This window comes from Phoenix dactylifera, chromosome 9 (assembly GCF_051530095.1).
Source record: "Phoenix dactylifera cultivar Ajwa chromosome 9, Ajwa_hap1_PhDact_Kaust_v1.1, whole genome shotgun sequence".
NCBI lineage: Eukaryota > Viridiplantae > Streptophyta > Magnoliopsida > Arecales > Arecaceae > Phoenix > Phoenix dactylifera.
In genome coordinates this window covers 1,989,139-2,006,121 of record NC_143198.1, presented here as the reverse complement: position 1 = coordinate 2,006,121, position 16,983 = coordinate 1,989,139, and the positions used below count along the sequence as shown (strand labels likewise).

The 16,983-nt window shown below is 37.6% G+C and overlaps 1 protein-coding gene across 1 annotated transcript; it reads right to left on the bottom strand.

The window, feature by feature from the left end:
* Nucleotides 1-1,902: 1,902 nt before the first annotated feature.
* LOC103704590 (Aldolase-type TIM barrel family protein) lies at nt 1,903-12,546 on the bottom strand. The gene is made up of 9 exons (XM_039115794.3): nt 12,276-12,546; nt 11,104-11,250; nt 10,954-11,019; nt 10,258-10,366; nt 7,961-8,037; nt 5,660-5,737; nt 4,023-4,100; nt 2,317-2,376; nt 1,903-2,210 (listed from the first exon to the last, which is right to left on the bottom strand). The coding sequence occupies exons 1-9, from the start codon at nt 12,459-12,461 to the stop codon at nt 2,073-2,075; spliced, it is 939 nt and encodes a 312-aa protein (XP_038971722.3). The 5' UTR covers nt 12,462-12,546; the 3' UTR covers nt 1,903-2,072.
* Nucleotides 12,547-16,983: the final 4,437 nt, after the last annotated feature.

Here is a 16,983-nt window from a genome sequence, read left to right as displayed (position 1 = left end):
ACAGGATGTTCATCCACCACTTAAAACCATTTGCTTAGGCCTTTTGAAGCCTTATGAGACAAGAGCAGTGCTTCACCACCTCCGAGTATTTAAAAAACTTCTTCAAATCTTTGTTTTATTCGCGAAGCGTGCACAACTCATCCACTCTGATATAATTGTTATCTTTATTTTCCAAACATCACAATCCATGCCTTTATCATTTTGTTGTATAAGTATTTTTGTTGAAAAGCTAATGTTTGAATATTTTATTTTTTTGAATGACTTAAATTTGGTTGTGTATTTATTTTTTTAAAAAAATTATGTAAAATATATATTATGTTCTTAATAAAAACAAAGTTTTACTCCGTTTAATTTAAAAGTTTAAGTACATTTTTGAAAAAAAATTACTCTAATTCTCAGCTGGTGCAAATTAGACTTTTTAATATTTCGTATGAATTTTTTTCATAAAATATGAAAATCTTATTTTTTATTTTTTTATCTTCTTTTTTTAAAAACTCCAATCAAACATAAAGTATTTCATCAATTTCTCCATTGGCCATATTTTCTTTTTTCTTCTTTCTTTCTGCAAACTTTCATAGAGCTAGGATATAGAATTTTACATTTTGAAATTCTAAAGTGCATCCTACTTTCCTCCTGTATTTTATTTTTAATTTTGATAAATAGAGTAGAGTTTCACATGCCAACGAGACTTCGGATTGCTGGTTGGCATCCTTCTCTTTTTTAAAACAAATAAAAGCTGTCACCCCCAGGTTCAGTGCATGTATGGGTGAGAGGTTTCTTGTTGGAAAGGTAAAATTCTCACAGTGCTTCACCGAAACGTGAGTTCCTTTTTTAAATGATAAAGCTGGCACCGCCCCTCTCTCTGACCTTCATTTCCTAGAAATCACTCAATTGATTAAATAAAAGATAGTGAAGACAAATCCAAACTCTGACATTTTGATACGTCGGTGACAATGAAACTGAGCATTAGATTCTGCTCCATGCTTCCATGGCCCCAGCTGGATTGCAAGTTGAGAACAGCAGTTTGTATCAATCTAACAAGAGAAACTGAGCATATGTTTTATACCAAACATTTCATGGCTATGTGCATTAGCTTGTTATTGCTGATACTCATGCATGTTAGTGAAGTATCAAAGTTGAAGACAACCAAGTTAAAGGCAGTCCCTTGATTAGATGCTATCATCATTATCATTTTTAAGCGCAAGTTAGTAAGATTTTCTCTGTTAACAAGTAATTCAACGCATATTTTGCAGTGAAAGATTAGGACAAAAGTAAATTTGATGAATCTAGCATGGATAAATTTGAGCCAGCAGACTTCTAAAAGCCTTCCTTTCTTTTTTTTTCTACAAGATCCTACTTCTAGATGAGTGTAAGTCTGGTCAGGCCGCTTTCTTTTCTCCTTTATAGAATGATAAAAATGAATCTATAGCAAAAATTGAGAAGGAAATTGCTTGGGCACCTCCAAGGGCATAGAAAGAACTTGTGAGACCATTAAAATGCTGGGTTCGCAACTTAGCATGCAGCTGTACATACTTAATCATCGCATAGCATCAACTCTACTGAGGCTACCATTTCTCTAGTGCAACATGGCGGAAGGAACCTTTTTCATGTGCACAAAAATGGACAGCCCCCGGCTGTATATCAGCAGACTGCTCATTTAACCTTGCAGGTGTAGTTTACTCGTGCTGAAAATATGGCATATTTTTGTACTAAATTATCTAGCCAATTCTCTCTCTCCAAATAAAAGTTGCAATAGAAAACTAGCTTAAGTTAATCTTGTTAGAATGTGATGATATCTTGCACTAGCAATAACTTTCCTATGGACAAAAAGGTTGAAGAAGAAAACCTTGGTTAGGGAATATCTCATTCAAGAGCTTCTTGCACTGAGCATCAGGACCAACCTTATCTGAATCTGTAAAATATTAATATTGGAGCAAAAATTTGTCGATAGTTTGGAACATCCCAATGGAAACATTCATATCCTTCACTGAAATTTGATGCTCCCTCGCATCATGTTTCCACAACACTCTAGACCAAGAGCAGGCATGTTACCGTTCCTCAGAAGTAATTATTTATGAAAGGAGTGCAGCCTTCAAGGACTTTGCGAAGGCTTCTAGTTCCTTCAATCCTTCTTCAGGGGATTCTGCCTCCCCAAGAAGCTTCACCATTGCACTACCAACAATTATGCCATCTGCTCCCCATCCGGCTACCTATAGTACATATGAACTTGTAAACCATGGAGTAATCAAGAGTTCCTAAAAATCAGAAAAGCAAAGAACTGGATATGAATTAAGTTTCTTCCCTCATATAACTGACCTGCTTCACATGTTCTGGTTTCGATATGCCAAAGCCAACTGCAATAGGTTTCGTTGTCGCCTGTAAATAGTCACAAAACATTGGTCCATTGGAATGCGCTAAATCACGAAGAACATCAGATAATACCGATATTATCAGGACCTCACTACATGGCATAACTGTATCATCAAGCTATCCGAAGGCAGAAGAACACGAACTTACACTTTGCTTAAACTTTCAGTGAGCAGTCTGATCATTATTGACTTCTATGATTTAGTTGGATTTAAAAGCAGACAAAGTAGTTGGATTTAAATTTAATGAAATGAAGTTCAAACTGTCCCTAAAACTTGGATCAAGACTATTATGCATTTCACTCTGGTTACTGCAGTGATTTGAAACTCCATGGCAACAATCCTGGATTCTTACTCGATGCAATAACCATCAACCAGCAGATCAGTAGAAATGAAAAACATTTGCAGGTATCCCATGGATGATCAACATTCAGGATATAACACCAGAACATACAGAGATCCAAGATCTTCTGTTGTATTGTTGCCTACTTGATCCTAGTTAACTTGTCTTTTTTGAGCAAAAACCTGGTTAACGTGTCAATAAGACAATTTTGGTATAACTTGGGAGGCTGTTTGCTATGCCCCACATAGGTGAGAACCGAGAAATAGCTCAGGGAAGAGACCTAGTGTTTTGTAGGCTAGCTTAGATGAGGCTGCTGATTTTTCAATGACGAGATTTTCAGAAGGAATTCATCTAAAAAATTGATTTCTACTAGCCAAAATTCTCATGATTGCAAAACTGGTGGCGGGCCTTGATCCCATGCTCTTCTCCCTCTATGCACATACTCTATTCGGGCCTTCTCACCCACGTGGAGTATGATACACAAACATGGGAGCCAGGCATGCAAGTAGGTCTTAAAAATTAGCATATAAGATGCATCATCCTGAAGTATAAGATGAACATGTATATAACTTTTTGAGACCATAAACTGTGAGAACAGCCACAATATAACAAAAATAGCACATAGGCACAACCTCAAGGGGCATTGACACACTAAAACAATAAAACCTTTAAACAAATCTTTAACAAAAAAAAAGAAGACTTACTAGGACAGAGTTGGATCCCATTCTTATATTTCAATACTGTAAAACAACTTATGAAGCAAGTACCATGCATTACAAAAGAGTGGCTAATGCATAATAAGAAAATGAGTGATTGAATAGGTCATAAGAATTCTATACACAGAGTTCACTGTTTTAAAACAAAACTAATTTGGCCTAGGGTAATAGGGCAATTAACCTTCCACTAGAATATGATAAAACAAACATACTGAACTTTCCTCTTCAATCAGAGACCTGTCATCAACTGTTCAACTCCACTATATCTTATCACAGAGTCCTCAGTTAACAGACAGGATAGTTGCTGGCTGACCAGACAACCATAAATCATTCATGTGGCTTTACCAGAAGAATCCATGAAATAACTGTTGGTACACATGTCAAGTAAAATTTGCAAACAACAAAATCGTGATCCTTCCCAACCTAAAAAATATGTACTCATGTTAGTACTAACATTTGCTAATAATACTGAGTTACACGCTCAGAGTACTCGACATCACACACTATATTTAATAATGTCAATGTTAAATTTGACCACTTCAGTGACAGATGGTTTGCTTTGCAATAATGAAGGAAATGGAAAGGAGGGTGACAAACCTCTTTAAGTTCCTGTAGGAGATGTTGAACACGTGAACTAACTGATGAACGGGCACCTGTAACTCCAACAGAGCTCACCTATACAAAAAATATATAACAAATCCAACAAATAAAAAAGTTAAAATTAATGTAGTAGTTATTTGAATCAAAGCTTTCAATACCGATTTCAGTACTGTATCAATGCCCAACTGGTATATTGCCGGTACATCCGGTTCTTGGTACCAACACTCAATACGGGGGCATACCAAGTTTCAGTTCGTTACTGGTGAGTCAGTACACTGACACAAACCAGTACTGAAAACCATGATTTGAAATATCAAAAAAGAAGTGGAGATTTAAACTAAGATAACTAATGAGCAGTGGTAGCATCGCACCAGCGTAGAACAAATAAATTTTAAGTAATTAATGTTTCCATGGAGGAAGTCTCATGGGTGGCAAGTTAAAGACTGAAAGCTTCAGCAGTGCGCAAATGACTAAGCAATAATTACACAAAAAATTGAGAATGATCATGATCCAATCAGGCAAAATTAAATAGGTCATGGTGCTTATATAATTTCAAATAATTTACATGAGGAAGATGGAAGGTTTTATGTCATCACCTCAATAGGGAAGAGGAAAGTTTCTTAAGGCTGAAAAGATCTTGTAACAGGAATTGCCTCAGCATTATTATGACTGTTAGATTTGAAATATAAGGACTTGAGTGGTCCATATATTTCACAATTGCACTGGACTACTAATGATCTACACAGGATCCTACAGCATCAGAATAGTGGTTCTATATGTCAGAAAAAACCGCCACCAAATGTAATGCACGTTCATCATGGAATCAGCAGGACATACAGCCAGTAGGTAGCCATTATGGGAGGGGCGGCATGCCCCCCAAATCAGTCAGGCCGAGCCCTTACTGCCCCTTAGTAAGGCATTTATCACAAATTAGCAAGTTCAAACAAAACCAGTGATCCACTAAAACCTACGTTAATGATATGTTAGTAGTAATCTATTATATGTTAGGAGAGCGATGCAAAAGCAGAATTTGCGAGTGTTGGCTTCTAAGTCTTGATACAGTTCCTCTTGGAAAGGAGCGAAGCAATCCTAGTTTGACTTAAATCAAATGCAAAGTAAGCTACCATGTCAGTAGACCTGAGCCCAATAAACAACATGAAATTGATCTTGTCAAGAGAGGAACCAGTCTACTGATCCAGATAGAAACTTCATACAAGTTGTAACAGTTTCTCTTATATGGATTTGAGAGGACTTCACATGGAAAGCACTATAGCAGATATCTAGTGATGCACTAAAACATAAGTTGAACAATCCAAAACTGCAATAAAATAAGCTAATGTTAAAATAAATTACAATTAATGGGTTTCCTTGCAGCAAAATTAGGCCAAAGAAAAGAGGAAAAAAACAACAGAAAATCTATTAATGATGCAGCAACAATTAACCTGAAATATCAGAAAATAAATAACCTCTTCAAGGTAGAAGAAATTGCATTTGCCTTTTCTAGATTTTCCTGTTTGGTGCTTGTGCTTGGTGAATGGTGGTTTGGTGGTGTACGATTTTATGTAATTTAACACAAAAATGTCCATTAAACAGGGCAACATAATGATTTCAACCAGTTTCACAGAACAACTTACAAGATATATGAAACCTTCTGAAGCTTCTACGATGGCTTTCATTCTTTCTGTTGGAGTTGTGGGTGTTGTAAGCAGAACCTGCAGTGCAGTGAAAGAAAATCAAAAGAGAGAACAATTTGAACAAAGGAAGCAGCATTAATTCTTTAAACAAGACGAGCTTTCAATTTACCAATATAATGAATCATCAATTTACACAATAGCATGGACTTTTGGATCCAAAAGAACTTATACAAAGTTAATGATGCTTAGTCCTTGCACACATAACTATACTCAAATGAACAAGAGAATATATAATTACCAAAGCATGCGATGAAGTCATGCACTATAGTCAACAGTTGGCAAAGTTAATAAAAGATTTTGAACCTTAACACATATTCTAGTTAGTAAGGTCGCTGTGAAAATCTTGTACTTGAAACAATATTTTATGTTGACTGGATATAATAATAGCAGCATGAAAATGAAAGAGGGAACGGGTGAAAATTCAAATGCAAGAACAGGGAACTAAAGGCCTGAAAGTATGTTGGAACTGTTAGAACAAGATGTTAGTAAAGTCGGACATATCATATTAAAAGATACTTTAGTAGTAAAATATCATTACCAATCAAATTCAGTCCAACAATATGAAGGGCTATAATACTAGTTTTACTTAAAAGTGGCTTAAATAAATATACAAAATAAATTGTTTATGCAATGAACTTCAGAAAGCAGAGAAATAGAAGCAAGAGCTCATATGAAATAGTAGAGGGGATGCTTGCAACTCAGGTATGGGAGAGCAAAGATAAAGTTATTAAAATTCATCTTTCGATTTAGTAATGCACATCATGCAGTGTGATGCTGACAAGCTTTGCTATCACTAGTTTGTATTTCCCAGAACCCTATACTTGTTTATTTTGCAATATCACAGTATGTGGCATGATAGAGTAAAGAACCAGTTGAATATCAAGGATCATTGATATACCTAGTAACATTATTGAATCCCATAATTATTCACATAAATGAGTCATATTGATAACCTTCTAAAGTTTCAAACTAAATCCTCATGGTCTGAGATGTGCTTTAATCCCGAGGAATTAAAAATCAACCTAAATTCCCTGCAATTCAATGCACAGAAGTGGTATTATACCTCCAAATATTGATAAAAATATCAGGATATTGTTCATTGTTCTTCCTAACAGAACATTCTCTGTTACACCCATAATTTGTATGAACCCCTATACCTAAATGGTACAGTTAGCATAAGAATTGCCTCGCGTAATTAAGATTCTGGTCGGCTATCCACATCCTGTAAGACAATATGCTAATTTCTGCATATTTCGCAAGCATCCCAAATTGATGGAAGTATAAAATTAAACAGAGTGAAAACCCAAGAACTACCTTAGTACAATATGGTCAAAAAAATAAATTAAAAAAAATAACAGTATGCACTTGGAAACTAACATTATACTATTTTGATTCCTCCTTTCGAGCTGTTGGTCAATATGTTCTCCAAATTTCTCTCTAGTATCTATGTACCGCTCTTTTCTCACTGGGAATACCCAATTTTAATGCACATATCCAAAATGCATAGATATAAAGGAGATATTTGAGACCATATGAACTTATGTATAGAATGAACGGCTTAAAATGGCAATAAAAATAAAGAAATGGGAGGGACAGGGGCCAAAAAATTAAGTGTGAATGAATTGTTATTGAAACATAGCAGTTAAAATTCAGATCAACTAGAGAACAGCCTATTTTTATGCTGCTGTGGTACTGTGGCAAATGGAACTTGATTGCATGACAGTTTTCCTCCCAAATTCTGCACTCTTGGAAAAGGTGATTTATAAGTTTTAACCCGTATAGCAAAGTTTTAGTGCATCGTACTAAAAAATCAGAAGCCAACCTACAAAATAGAAGTGAAACAAGAAGAGAGAAGAAGAAAACTGAGAATATACCTAAATATCCAAACACCATCAAATGGTATAATAATCATTGCAAAGTTCTGTATTCTGGAGCTATTGTATACAGCAATCACTGCTGCCTTCGAAGCTCATCATGACGAATATAAATAATTTCCTCAGCAGAAGATCATAACTGAATAATAGCACATCCATCTCATGTAAATGAGATCAGCATGACTTACAGCAATATTATGATAACTTCAACTTCATTGCTTGGTAAAACTTCAATTTATTATGGAGGATGTATCTAGTTAGCTTGACTCTAATTATTAAAGTTCTAAAGTAAAATAAAATTGCATATGCAGACAAAATTCAAACATACAGAAGTCAGTTAAAAGATATGATAAAGAAAGGGGCCTACCATCTCAATATTATATTTAACAGCTTCACTCCTTAAAGTTTTAGTCTCCTCTAAAGGAACATCTGGCACCACAAGTCCTGCAAAATGATACCTGTTACTACTGAATCATCAAAAAAGGCTGATAGCAGAAGGTAGTAATCCACCAATTTTTTGTCAATAACATCAACAAAAAATTGCAAACACAACGCAAAAAAATCACAAAACAAATAAATAATCAAGAACTGGACTTTGCTAAATGAAGGCATGCATTAAATTTTATAATGTTAAGAGAAAGTAACAGCAAGATAAAAAGAAAAATTTTGGTACCTTTTAGGGAAAAGAACATGGAGATCATTATGTGGAATTGTCAGGTACATCAGCATAGAAGATTAGCACAGTATCCCTAAATGGTTTGTAAAATAATTGGGCCATTTAGGCACTATACCCTTTAATTCAAATAGGATTTTGACCAGTGGCTGACAATCCCTCAATGATATATAAAAACATCTAGCTCATCTAGGGACAGGCCCAAGTCCATATGACACTACAAGGCTGCAAATGAATCAAGATGTTCAAGAACCACTAGGGTTAAAATTCAACAACAGGCTCAAATGAGCTTGATTGATTCATCATAGCCAGGAAACTTCTATCTAGGGTGGCATACCTGCTTCAAAAACTCCCCAAAAATTCCAATCATCACCCGCTTCTAAACACTTCCTTGCTTACAGGGATTTTAAAATATCCACTTCCTATACTTGCTCTAAATTTTGGCAACCAAAATTCGATTACAAAACAAGCCAAGCTCAAGCATTAATTTGAGGATCAACTCATAAATTAACAAAGCCTGGACAAACTCTGGCTTGACAAGAAAAAAAGAAAAGGAAGAAACTCAGCTGCTCGAGCTTGGCTCAATAAATAGGCTTGTTTTTGGTCATGAGGAATTTAAAGATTAACCCATATGACATTTGCAATTAAGATCTACATATATCTTAGCCATACCGGCAATACATGCTACCTTTGGGTTAACAAGGGATTACATTCATGCTTTTCCTTATATGCAACTCTTTTTTGTCACGCTAAGTTTTAGTGGTGCAGTCAGGTTCTTTTATTATGTTGGAAGCCAGTAACTTAAATATGAGAAGCTCTCAAGTTGAAATTTTTAGTTACAGCCTACTATATTAATTAAATGCACTTTGAACCCCTCATATCATGTCTGCATGTTTTAACCCATCTAGGAGGGTGCATACTGTGAATTTTGACTCCACAATAATAAATTTCCCGTTACGAGATTTTCCAATAAAATGATAGCAAAGCATTGCCAGTATTATATCCATCCTGCTTTTTTTTTAAAATTTCCCGCTCTCTTCAATTTTTTCACTCAGATTCTTATCTTATTTCCCAAGTTCCTTCAAAATTTCATAATTACAAAACATTTCAGCCCAATTTTGTGAACATTAACATACCTGGTCGAGATATGGCACCTTAATTGACCAATTGTTTGATAAAAAAATATTTCCAGGCTTCATGACGCCATACATGGCTACAACTTTTCCTCTTTCTCCACGATAAAGAGAAAAGGATAAACAGCAAAACCATAAGTTTTCATGATTCCAGAGCTCAACATATCAAGCCTTGACCTAAAACTAACATATAGTTTATTAAAGTTATATAGGTTTGAAGACAATAGTCTAAAGATAGTCAAAAGAAGCAAAAAGAGGGAGGCTGAAGACGTGTTTGGTGTTGCTTAAAAAAAGTCTTTTGCAGCCCTTAAAGCAAAAAAAAAGTTTCAAGAAAATGCTAGGTAAAAGTATACGAGAAGTGCTTCTACAGGAAGAAAAAGTCAAAAAAAAGTGCTTTTAGGAGAAGCTAGAAAATCTAGCTCCTGGTTTCTTCTTTTGTGGGAGCCTTTTAAAAAGCAAAAGCAACACCAATCATGCCCCCACTAAGTTTACTTTCATGTGAACGGCATAATAACTTTGTTAAATGACCTGAAATGGATGTTTTAATAGCATAAAAGTTTCAGTCTTACAGTCCTGATTAACTTAAGAAAAGAGGATCTAGATTCAAAATAACAATTCGTTGCATAACATGTATAACCAATTATCATATTTCCTGTCATATTTTTATATCATTAACTTGACCAGGAGCATATAACAAACCAATGATCTGAACAACATAAACCAGTACATAGTTGAAAGGAAAAGTCTTAATGCATCTACAATGAACACAAGAATACTAACTTAACAGAGTTGCTCAGGTTAAAATTGACATTGCAAAACATTAGTAAGTGCATTCAGTCAAATGATATGTCAATTTACCATGTACACCAGCATTTTTTATCGTAGACATGAACTTCTCAACTCCACGCTTTAGTATTGGATTGTAATATGTAAACAGAGCTATTGGACAAGACAGTTGAGGTGCTACCTGCTTAAACAGTATCAATAGCATAACATGAGAACCTATCATAGAATTGTTAATGAGTTCCACTAATTCAAAAAGTTAAGCTGCAAATGTATTGAAAGCAATTTCCCGCGATAACCGACACCATAGAAAAAAAATGAAAATGGGTAAAAGATGTTATTTAGCATCAGTAACAAACATCAACACCTCCCTTAACTTTGAAACAAAGAACAGGTAGATAATTTGCATGCACCTGATTCAAGTCAAATTAGAGACTTTAATTAGTCAGAGTGTCAGACTCAGTTTCTCTTTTCTAGCTTTTTTCCTTTCTTCATTTTCCTTCTTTTCCTTTTTTTCCTCCATTACATATGCTAACAGAGTTCAGAGTCAACAAGGAGAATTTGACAGCATTCTAGGTGATGAATTAAGATTCTTCTAAACATAAGAGAGTCAAAACAAGCGTCAAAGGCTAAAGTTATCATGGCTTACTGATGAAGTTCTAGTGCATGCACAGATTCTGTTCAGGTACATATGTGCATGTGTGTGCATATAATGCGAGAGAGAGAGAGAGAGAGGAATTAACGAAAGAATAGTGCTTAGGATAGTCATACCTCCCTTAACATGGATATAACTGCATCAAAGTTGGTTCCTTTTGCTAGGGCACGCGTAGCAGCAGCCTAAAATTACATATACATATGCATAACCAAAACACATTCAACTGTAAGATTGAATATGAAGGAGAAAACGTTTGACAGGAAAACCTGGATAACAGGTCCATCTGCTAAAGGATCAGAGTAGGGTATGCCCAATTCTATCAAGTCTGAACCACAAGAATCAAGAACTTTCAATGCTTTCGAGGTTGTTGACAAATCAGGATCACCAGCAGTTAAGAAAGGTATAAATGCAACCTAAGGAATTGGAGACAGACAGCGGTTAGAAGCCAAGTAAAAAAATACAAGCAGATTCCCTATCAAATTAAGGTTGTATTGCAACAAGCCTACAGCAAGCCTACTGAAAAAAATGAAGTTACAAGGAAAACAGCAGATATTTGCTTGTTCAACTAATGAATGCAATCTCTGGTTGCAAATTTGGCATTAATAATCATATTAGTGACTGAAACGCATAGGACAAGTATATTTCAGATCAATCTACTTCCAAGATATTTAGAACCAAGAGATATATTGGTGTTACGCATGATTTGCCAACACAAGTTGTGCTCGCAAGTATATTGTTTGGTAGGTTTTTATTATGACAAGTCTGGCCTTATAGTAGATGCATAGATAGAGCAATTAGATAGATGTGCATGTTTGTGTGCACGTGCAAATCAAGCATGTCCAAGATTTGTTTTTTTACTACGACAGATCCCAAGAAATAGATAAAAGAAGCAGAAAGCAGATGACATATGAAATCTACAAACAAAGGGGCACAATGCGTGTCAGACCTCACCAAGATTTGACTTTTACTCCATCCAAACAGCAAATGAACGAAATCAAAACTCCCCTAGCTAATATTCCACGGACAGAAAACATATAAATCATCAGGGAAAGGGAATACAACAGCAAAGGAAGAAAAAGAAGAAAAGAAAACACCTGTTCGGCTAAAAGGAGCGCAAATTTTAGAATTAGAAGAACAGATGCAGAAAGAACACAAAAAACGCAAGGAAAGAAAACCCATTAAACAAAAATCAGGAGACAGCGTTCATATGACAATACAAAATCGACAAAATTAGGCACATCAAATGCCAGTCAAACTTTTACTCTCCAAGATTTGATTTTTAATCCGTCAAACAGCAAAAGAACTAGATTCTGTCGAACCTGGAACGAAATCCAGTGACAAAACCACGAAAATAATCAAGAAAACGCAATCCACAGGCAAAAGAAGAAGAAAATGGTACGAACACAAAAGCATTCATAGGGGAAACACCGCCGCATACTTTTCCTTGTTCCCTCAACCGGGAGAAGGTCTCGGAGATCCCAACCGTCGGGGCGACGCTAAGAGAAGCCATGGTGGAGAGGGATTTGGGGGCAGAGACAGTCTGGAAGGAGGGCCGAGGAAAAGAGACGCGGGGAGATTTGCTCGAGGGGAGAAAAGAGAAGGAGACTTTGAAAGCGGTGGCCATCACCCTTCGGATGTCGGGACGAGACCTCGGTCTGGGCTTTGCGAAGGTTTTATTTTGTCATTGCGACACACGCCCGGCAAGTGCCGTTTCTGGATTCGTAAGGGCTTGGATTCATCATTTTGACCCTGTTGAGATTCGTCTGAGACATATGGGATTTGGGCATTCTTGATTTGGGTCAAATGAGATTTTACCATGGAAATGTTGGATGGGCAAGGGTTCCAAGGATTGTCCCCACCCATGGACATATAACATCTTTGGTGCGAATGAAGAAGTCAACTTAGTGCAAATCCACATTTGAATCGTCGTTTCAAGATTTATGAAGACAGATGAATGAAAACATTCAAAGTGCTCTAAGATTTGCACAAGTGTCATTCAATAGTCAACGTTTGTTAGGATCCGTGCAGGGGTGTGTTTAGTCCCACATCGATTATTCGCTGGATAGATCTTGGATACTTATACAAGATCAAGGAACCAAAATAATACTTTTCGGCTAGCCATTTTTGGATAAGGTATTGGGTTGTTACAAATGATATCAGAGCGGATCCGGCTCATAATCTATGTGAATTAGAGGATACCGCAACACATCCATTGGGACTGACCACGAACCGATCGTGATGTTTGTGATTAGATTTGAATGAATTTGAACACTTAGTCTGATGAGGACGTCGGGGCTTGAACGGGAGAGTATGTGAGGATCGTGCGAGTTTGTGTTTAGTCTCACATCGGTTATTCGTAGGGGTGGCAAAATATGACCCGACCCGTGTTCGATCCGCCATAAACAGGTTTGGGTTTGGCTTAAACAGGTTCGGGTCGTAAACAGGTTGACCCGTTTAATCTGTTTATTAATTGGGTCGAATACAGATTTTAAATTCCTGACCCGTTTAACCCGTATAACCTGTTTAATTGTTGGGCTAATAAATAAGGGCCAGCCCAACTCCCTGCCTCGGCCCGCTTTCACCGCCTCGGCCCAGCTCCCCGCTTCGGCCTGCATTCACCGCGAGGTCCACCGTCTGCTTTCAGCCTTTCACCGCGAGGTTGATTGGATCGTAAAGGCGTCGCTAAGGCCGTAAGGCGTTGCTTCTCCTTAGGTTTAGCCGTTTAGGGTTTGTCTTTGTGAGCACCGCCCGAGCTCTATTCCCTCAGTCCCTCTCCCCTCTCCTAGTCTCCTCTCCTCCGGACCTCCACCTCCGCCCTCTCCTCCCCCTTGCCGACTCCTTCCGCCTCCCCGTCGACGGCGACCGCGGCGGCTCGACGGGTTCCTAAGACGTCGCTTCCACCTTCTTGGGGCTTTTCGTCGTCTCGCGACTTGCCGGCGGACGGTGACTGCTTTGTCTTTTCCACAACGACGGCCTCCACCTCCCGCTCTATCCGTGCATTCTCTCCCCTTCTCCGCTAGTAGTATAGTCATGCTATCTCTGATTTCCTTCCGCCATCTCTTTCTGTCTCTGTTTCTTGGTCTTGAGGATCTTGGATCTCAAAGCGGCGGAGGACATGAGCGTGCTCTATCTTTTCCTCAAAGCGGCGACTACTGCGGAGTCCAGCAGCAGGTATGCCGGTGGAGGGAAATGGTTTGGTTTTTACTTCTTATGGTTTGATTCATGGCAAAAGCTAGGGCTTCCAGATTTTTCCCCCCCCATTCGAATCGAAGTCGTCGATGATTTTCGGAGAGAAAAAAAATTTAGGGATGGCGCCTAGAATCCTAGATCAGAGATTTTGAGGGCTCCCGTTTCCATTTTCTTTTATTTTTTCCAATAAGAAAATTGTAATCAGTTAATTTCTCTCCTCCCCTTGTTCCTCTCCGTGTTTTCTTTTTTTTTTAATTTCTGGTTAAATTTTTTTTAAAAAAAATTGCTCGACTGTGTTAATATTGGTGGATTTATCGTAAATTATGTTGGCACTGTTCATAGCTTATACGCTAACTATCTAATTTAAGTCCAATAGTTAAACGGGTCGGGTTGGGTTAAACGAGTCGGGTTGGGTTAAACGGGTTACCTGTTTATTAAACGGGTTAAACGGGTCGAGTCGGGTTACCCATTTAATAAACAGATCAGGTTCAGGTTGGAATTTTCTGACCTGTTTAATAAACAGGTCGGGTTCAGGTTTATGATTTTTTGATCCGACTTACATCTGACCCGACCCGTTTATGTCCGACCCGACCCGATTGCCACCCCTAGTTATTCGCTGGGTAGATCTTAGGTACTTATACAGGATCAAGGAACATAATATATTCCGGCTAGCCATTTTGGGTGAGGTCCTAAGTTGTTACAAATGGTATCAGAGCGGACCCGGCCCATAACCTATGTGGACTAGGAGACGCTGCAGGACGGATCCATTGGGGCTGACCACGAGCCGATCGTGATGTTTGTGATCAAATTTGAATGGATTTGAACCCTTAGCCTGACGAGGACGTCAAGGCTTGAATGGAGGAGTATGTGAGGACCGTGCGGGCATGTGTTTAGTCCCACATCAGTTATTCGCTGGGTAGATCTTGGGTACTTATACAAGATCGAGGAACCCAAATAATACTTTTCGGCTAGCCATTTTGGATAAGCTCCTGAATTGTTACAATGTCACAAAAAAAGATCAATCATTCTTCCATACAAAAGAAACAATCCGGACCCTCTAAAGTTGGGCTTTAAGATATTGTACAAATTATTTTAGCTTGTTTTGATGCAAAACTTATCTATCCATGCCAATCAGTGGGCTAAGCAGCATGGCGAATGGCTTCTAAAGTTGGTAATGATTCGCGAAGGTTATATTCTTGGGAGTCATGGCTATCTAGCTTTGCAACTTGGGTGCTATTAACAAAGGCTATGTCTTCTTTCTTAAGAGTTGAAATGTTGGAAGGGTGAATTTTGAGGTTCCTATATATTTACTCGATGATCCAGTTGAAGTGCGCTCATGTATCTGGAAACGATCATGCGATCAATATCAATATTCATTGCAAGAGGAATAAAATCCTGGTGATAAGATGGAAACATGCCTAAAGTTGCTTCGGAACTAAAGTAGATTTATTTATGTTGTTGCATTGGGGGTTTGATGGAGTAAGGTTTGCTTCTTAGGCTGGGTAAGATATATTTGTCGCAAGCAAGACTATAATCATGCAGCCAAATGTTGTGAAAAATATATTAAATATCATCAATAAAAATTTGACGAGCCCAGAAACCAGTAGCATGTCTTTCTTCTTCTTTTTTTTGTTAAATTCTTCTTCCTCTTTCTTCAACTTCCTTTCATTCTTCTTCTTCTTCTTTTTCTTTTTTACTTTTTTGTTTTCCATCCATCCTCCTAAAACCTTATTGAATTTCATTAAAGATTCCAATCAGTAGTCATTGCATAGTTTTAGTATCTCTCATACATATGAAGATGCATTAAGGTCTTGTCTCTTCTTCATCTAAATCTGAAGTTACAATCAAATACTTTATTTGGAGTCATTCTTTTAGATTTGAAAAAAAAAGTCCTAATGCATGAACCTTATTTTGAGGCATAGTAATGAAAAAAATATTGAATACCTCGATCCTCTTTATCTTGGATGTAAGCCGAAGAAAGCTACCTCGGCCATAACCAAGTAGTCGACCATCCAACGTAAACTCCTCGATCCCAGCCGAAGAGCTAATCGACCGAGGAGTCATTGGCGGGACAGGAAAATTAGCATGAGGCGACGAGGGCTGACAATCCCAACAACTGATAGCTCTGGTAGTCCGTAAGCACGGTGACATCACATCTTGCGTCCCACTAGCGTACTCTACCACCCACGTGGATTGACACCTATCTTGCGATCGTACCATCGACTAGCCATCCTTGCACGCCACATCAGCTCAACTAACGATAAATTGCCTTCTCTATATAAGAAGAGCAACTCGGGAGACCTCAAATACATAGTATACATGCAATCCTACTCACATAGCGATTCTCTATTGAAACTCTCTTCCTTCCATACTGTTGTCCTGTTATTCTGACTTAGGCATCGAAGAATCTCCATCGGAAATTCTCTGACAAGCGGATTGCTTTCAAGCCATCTAGTGAAGGAAACTAGCATCCGATGCCTCAATCAATCTGCTTAGCTATTATCAGTCGACTTCGATCCGAATTCCGCGGCAACGCATAAAAAAACTGTTCATGGCACCGTGCATGGGGAAACTATTTTATGAATTAAACTATGCATGATGACGCAAATAGTGGTTTTAATGGGGCCACACTCGCCCAAAAAAAAATGACAACAAATGCGATTTATATTTAACAAGATGGAATGAGTAAACATTTCGGGCTCGTTTGGTTCGCGGGAAAAAGAGGAGGAAAAATGTGGTCAACGGAAAAGTAATGAGATACCTCTTGTTTGGTTGGAGTTTTCAAAGGAGAGAGATGGGAAAGTTGTATTCCCATGAAAATATGATTCCCATATTTCATGAGAAAGTTACTTTCCCATGAGGCGAAAATTGCTCCATTTTTATTTTTTCCCAAAAAGACCCTTCAACATTAAAAAAGCATTAAAGAGTCATTAAAGATCTAATTTTTATTAAGGGCA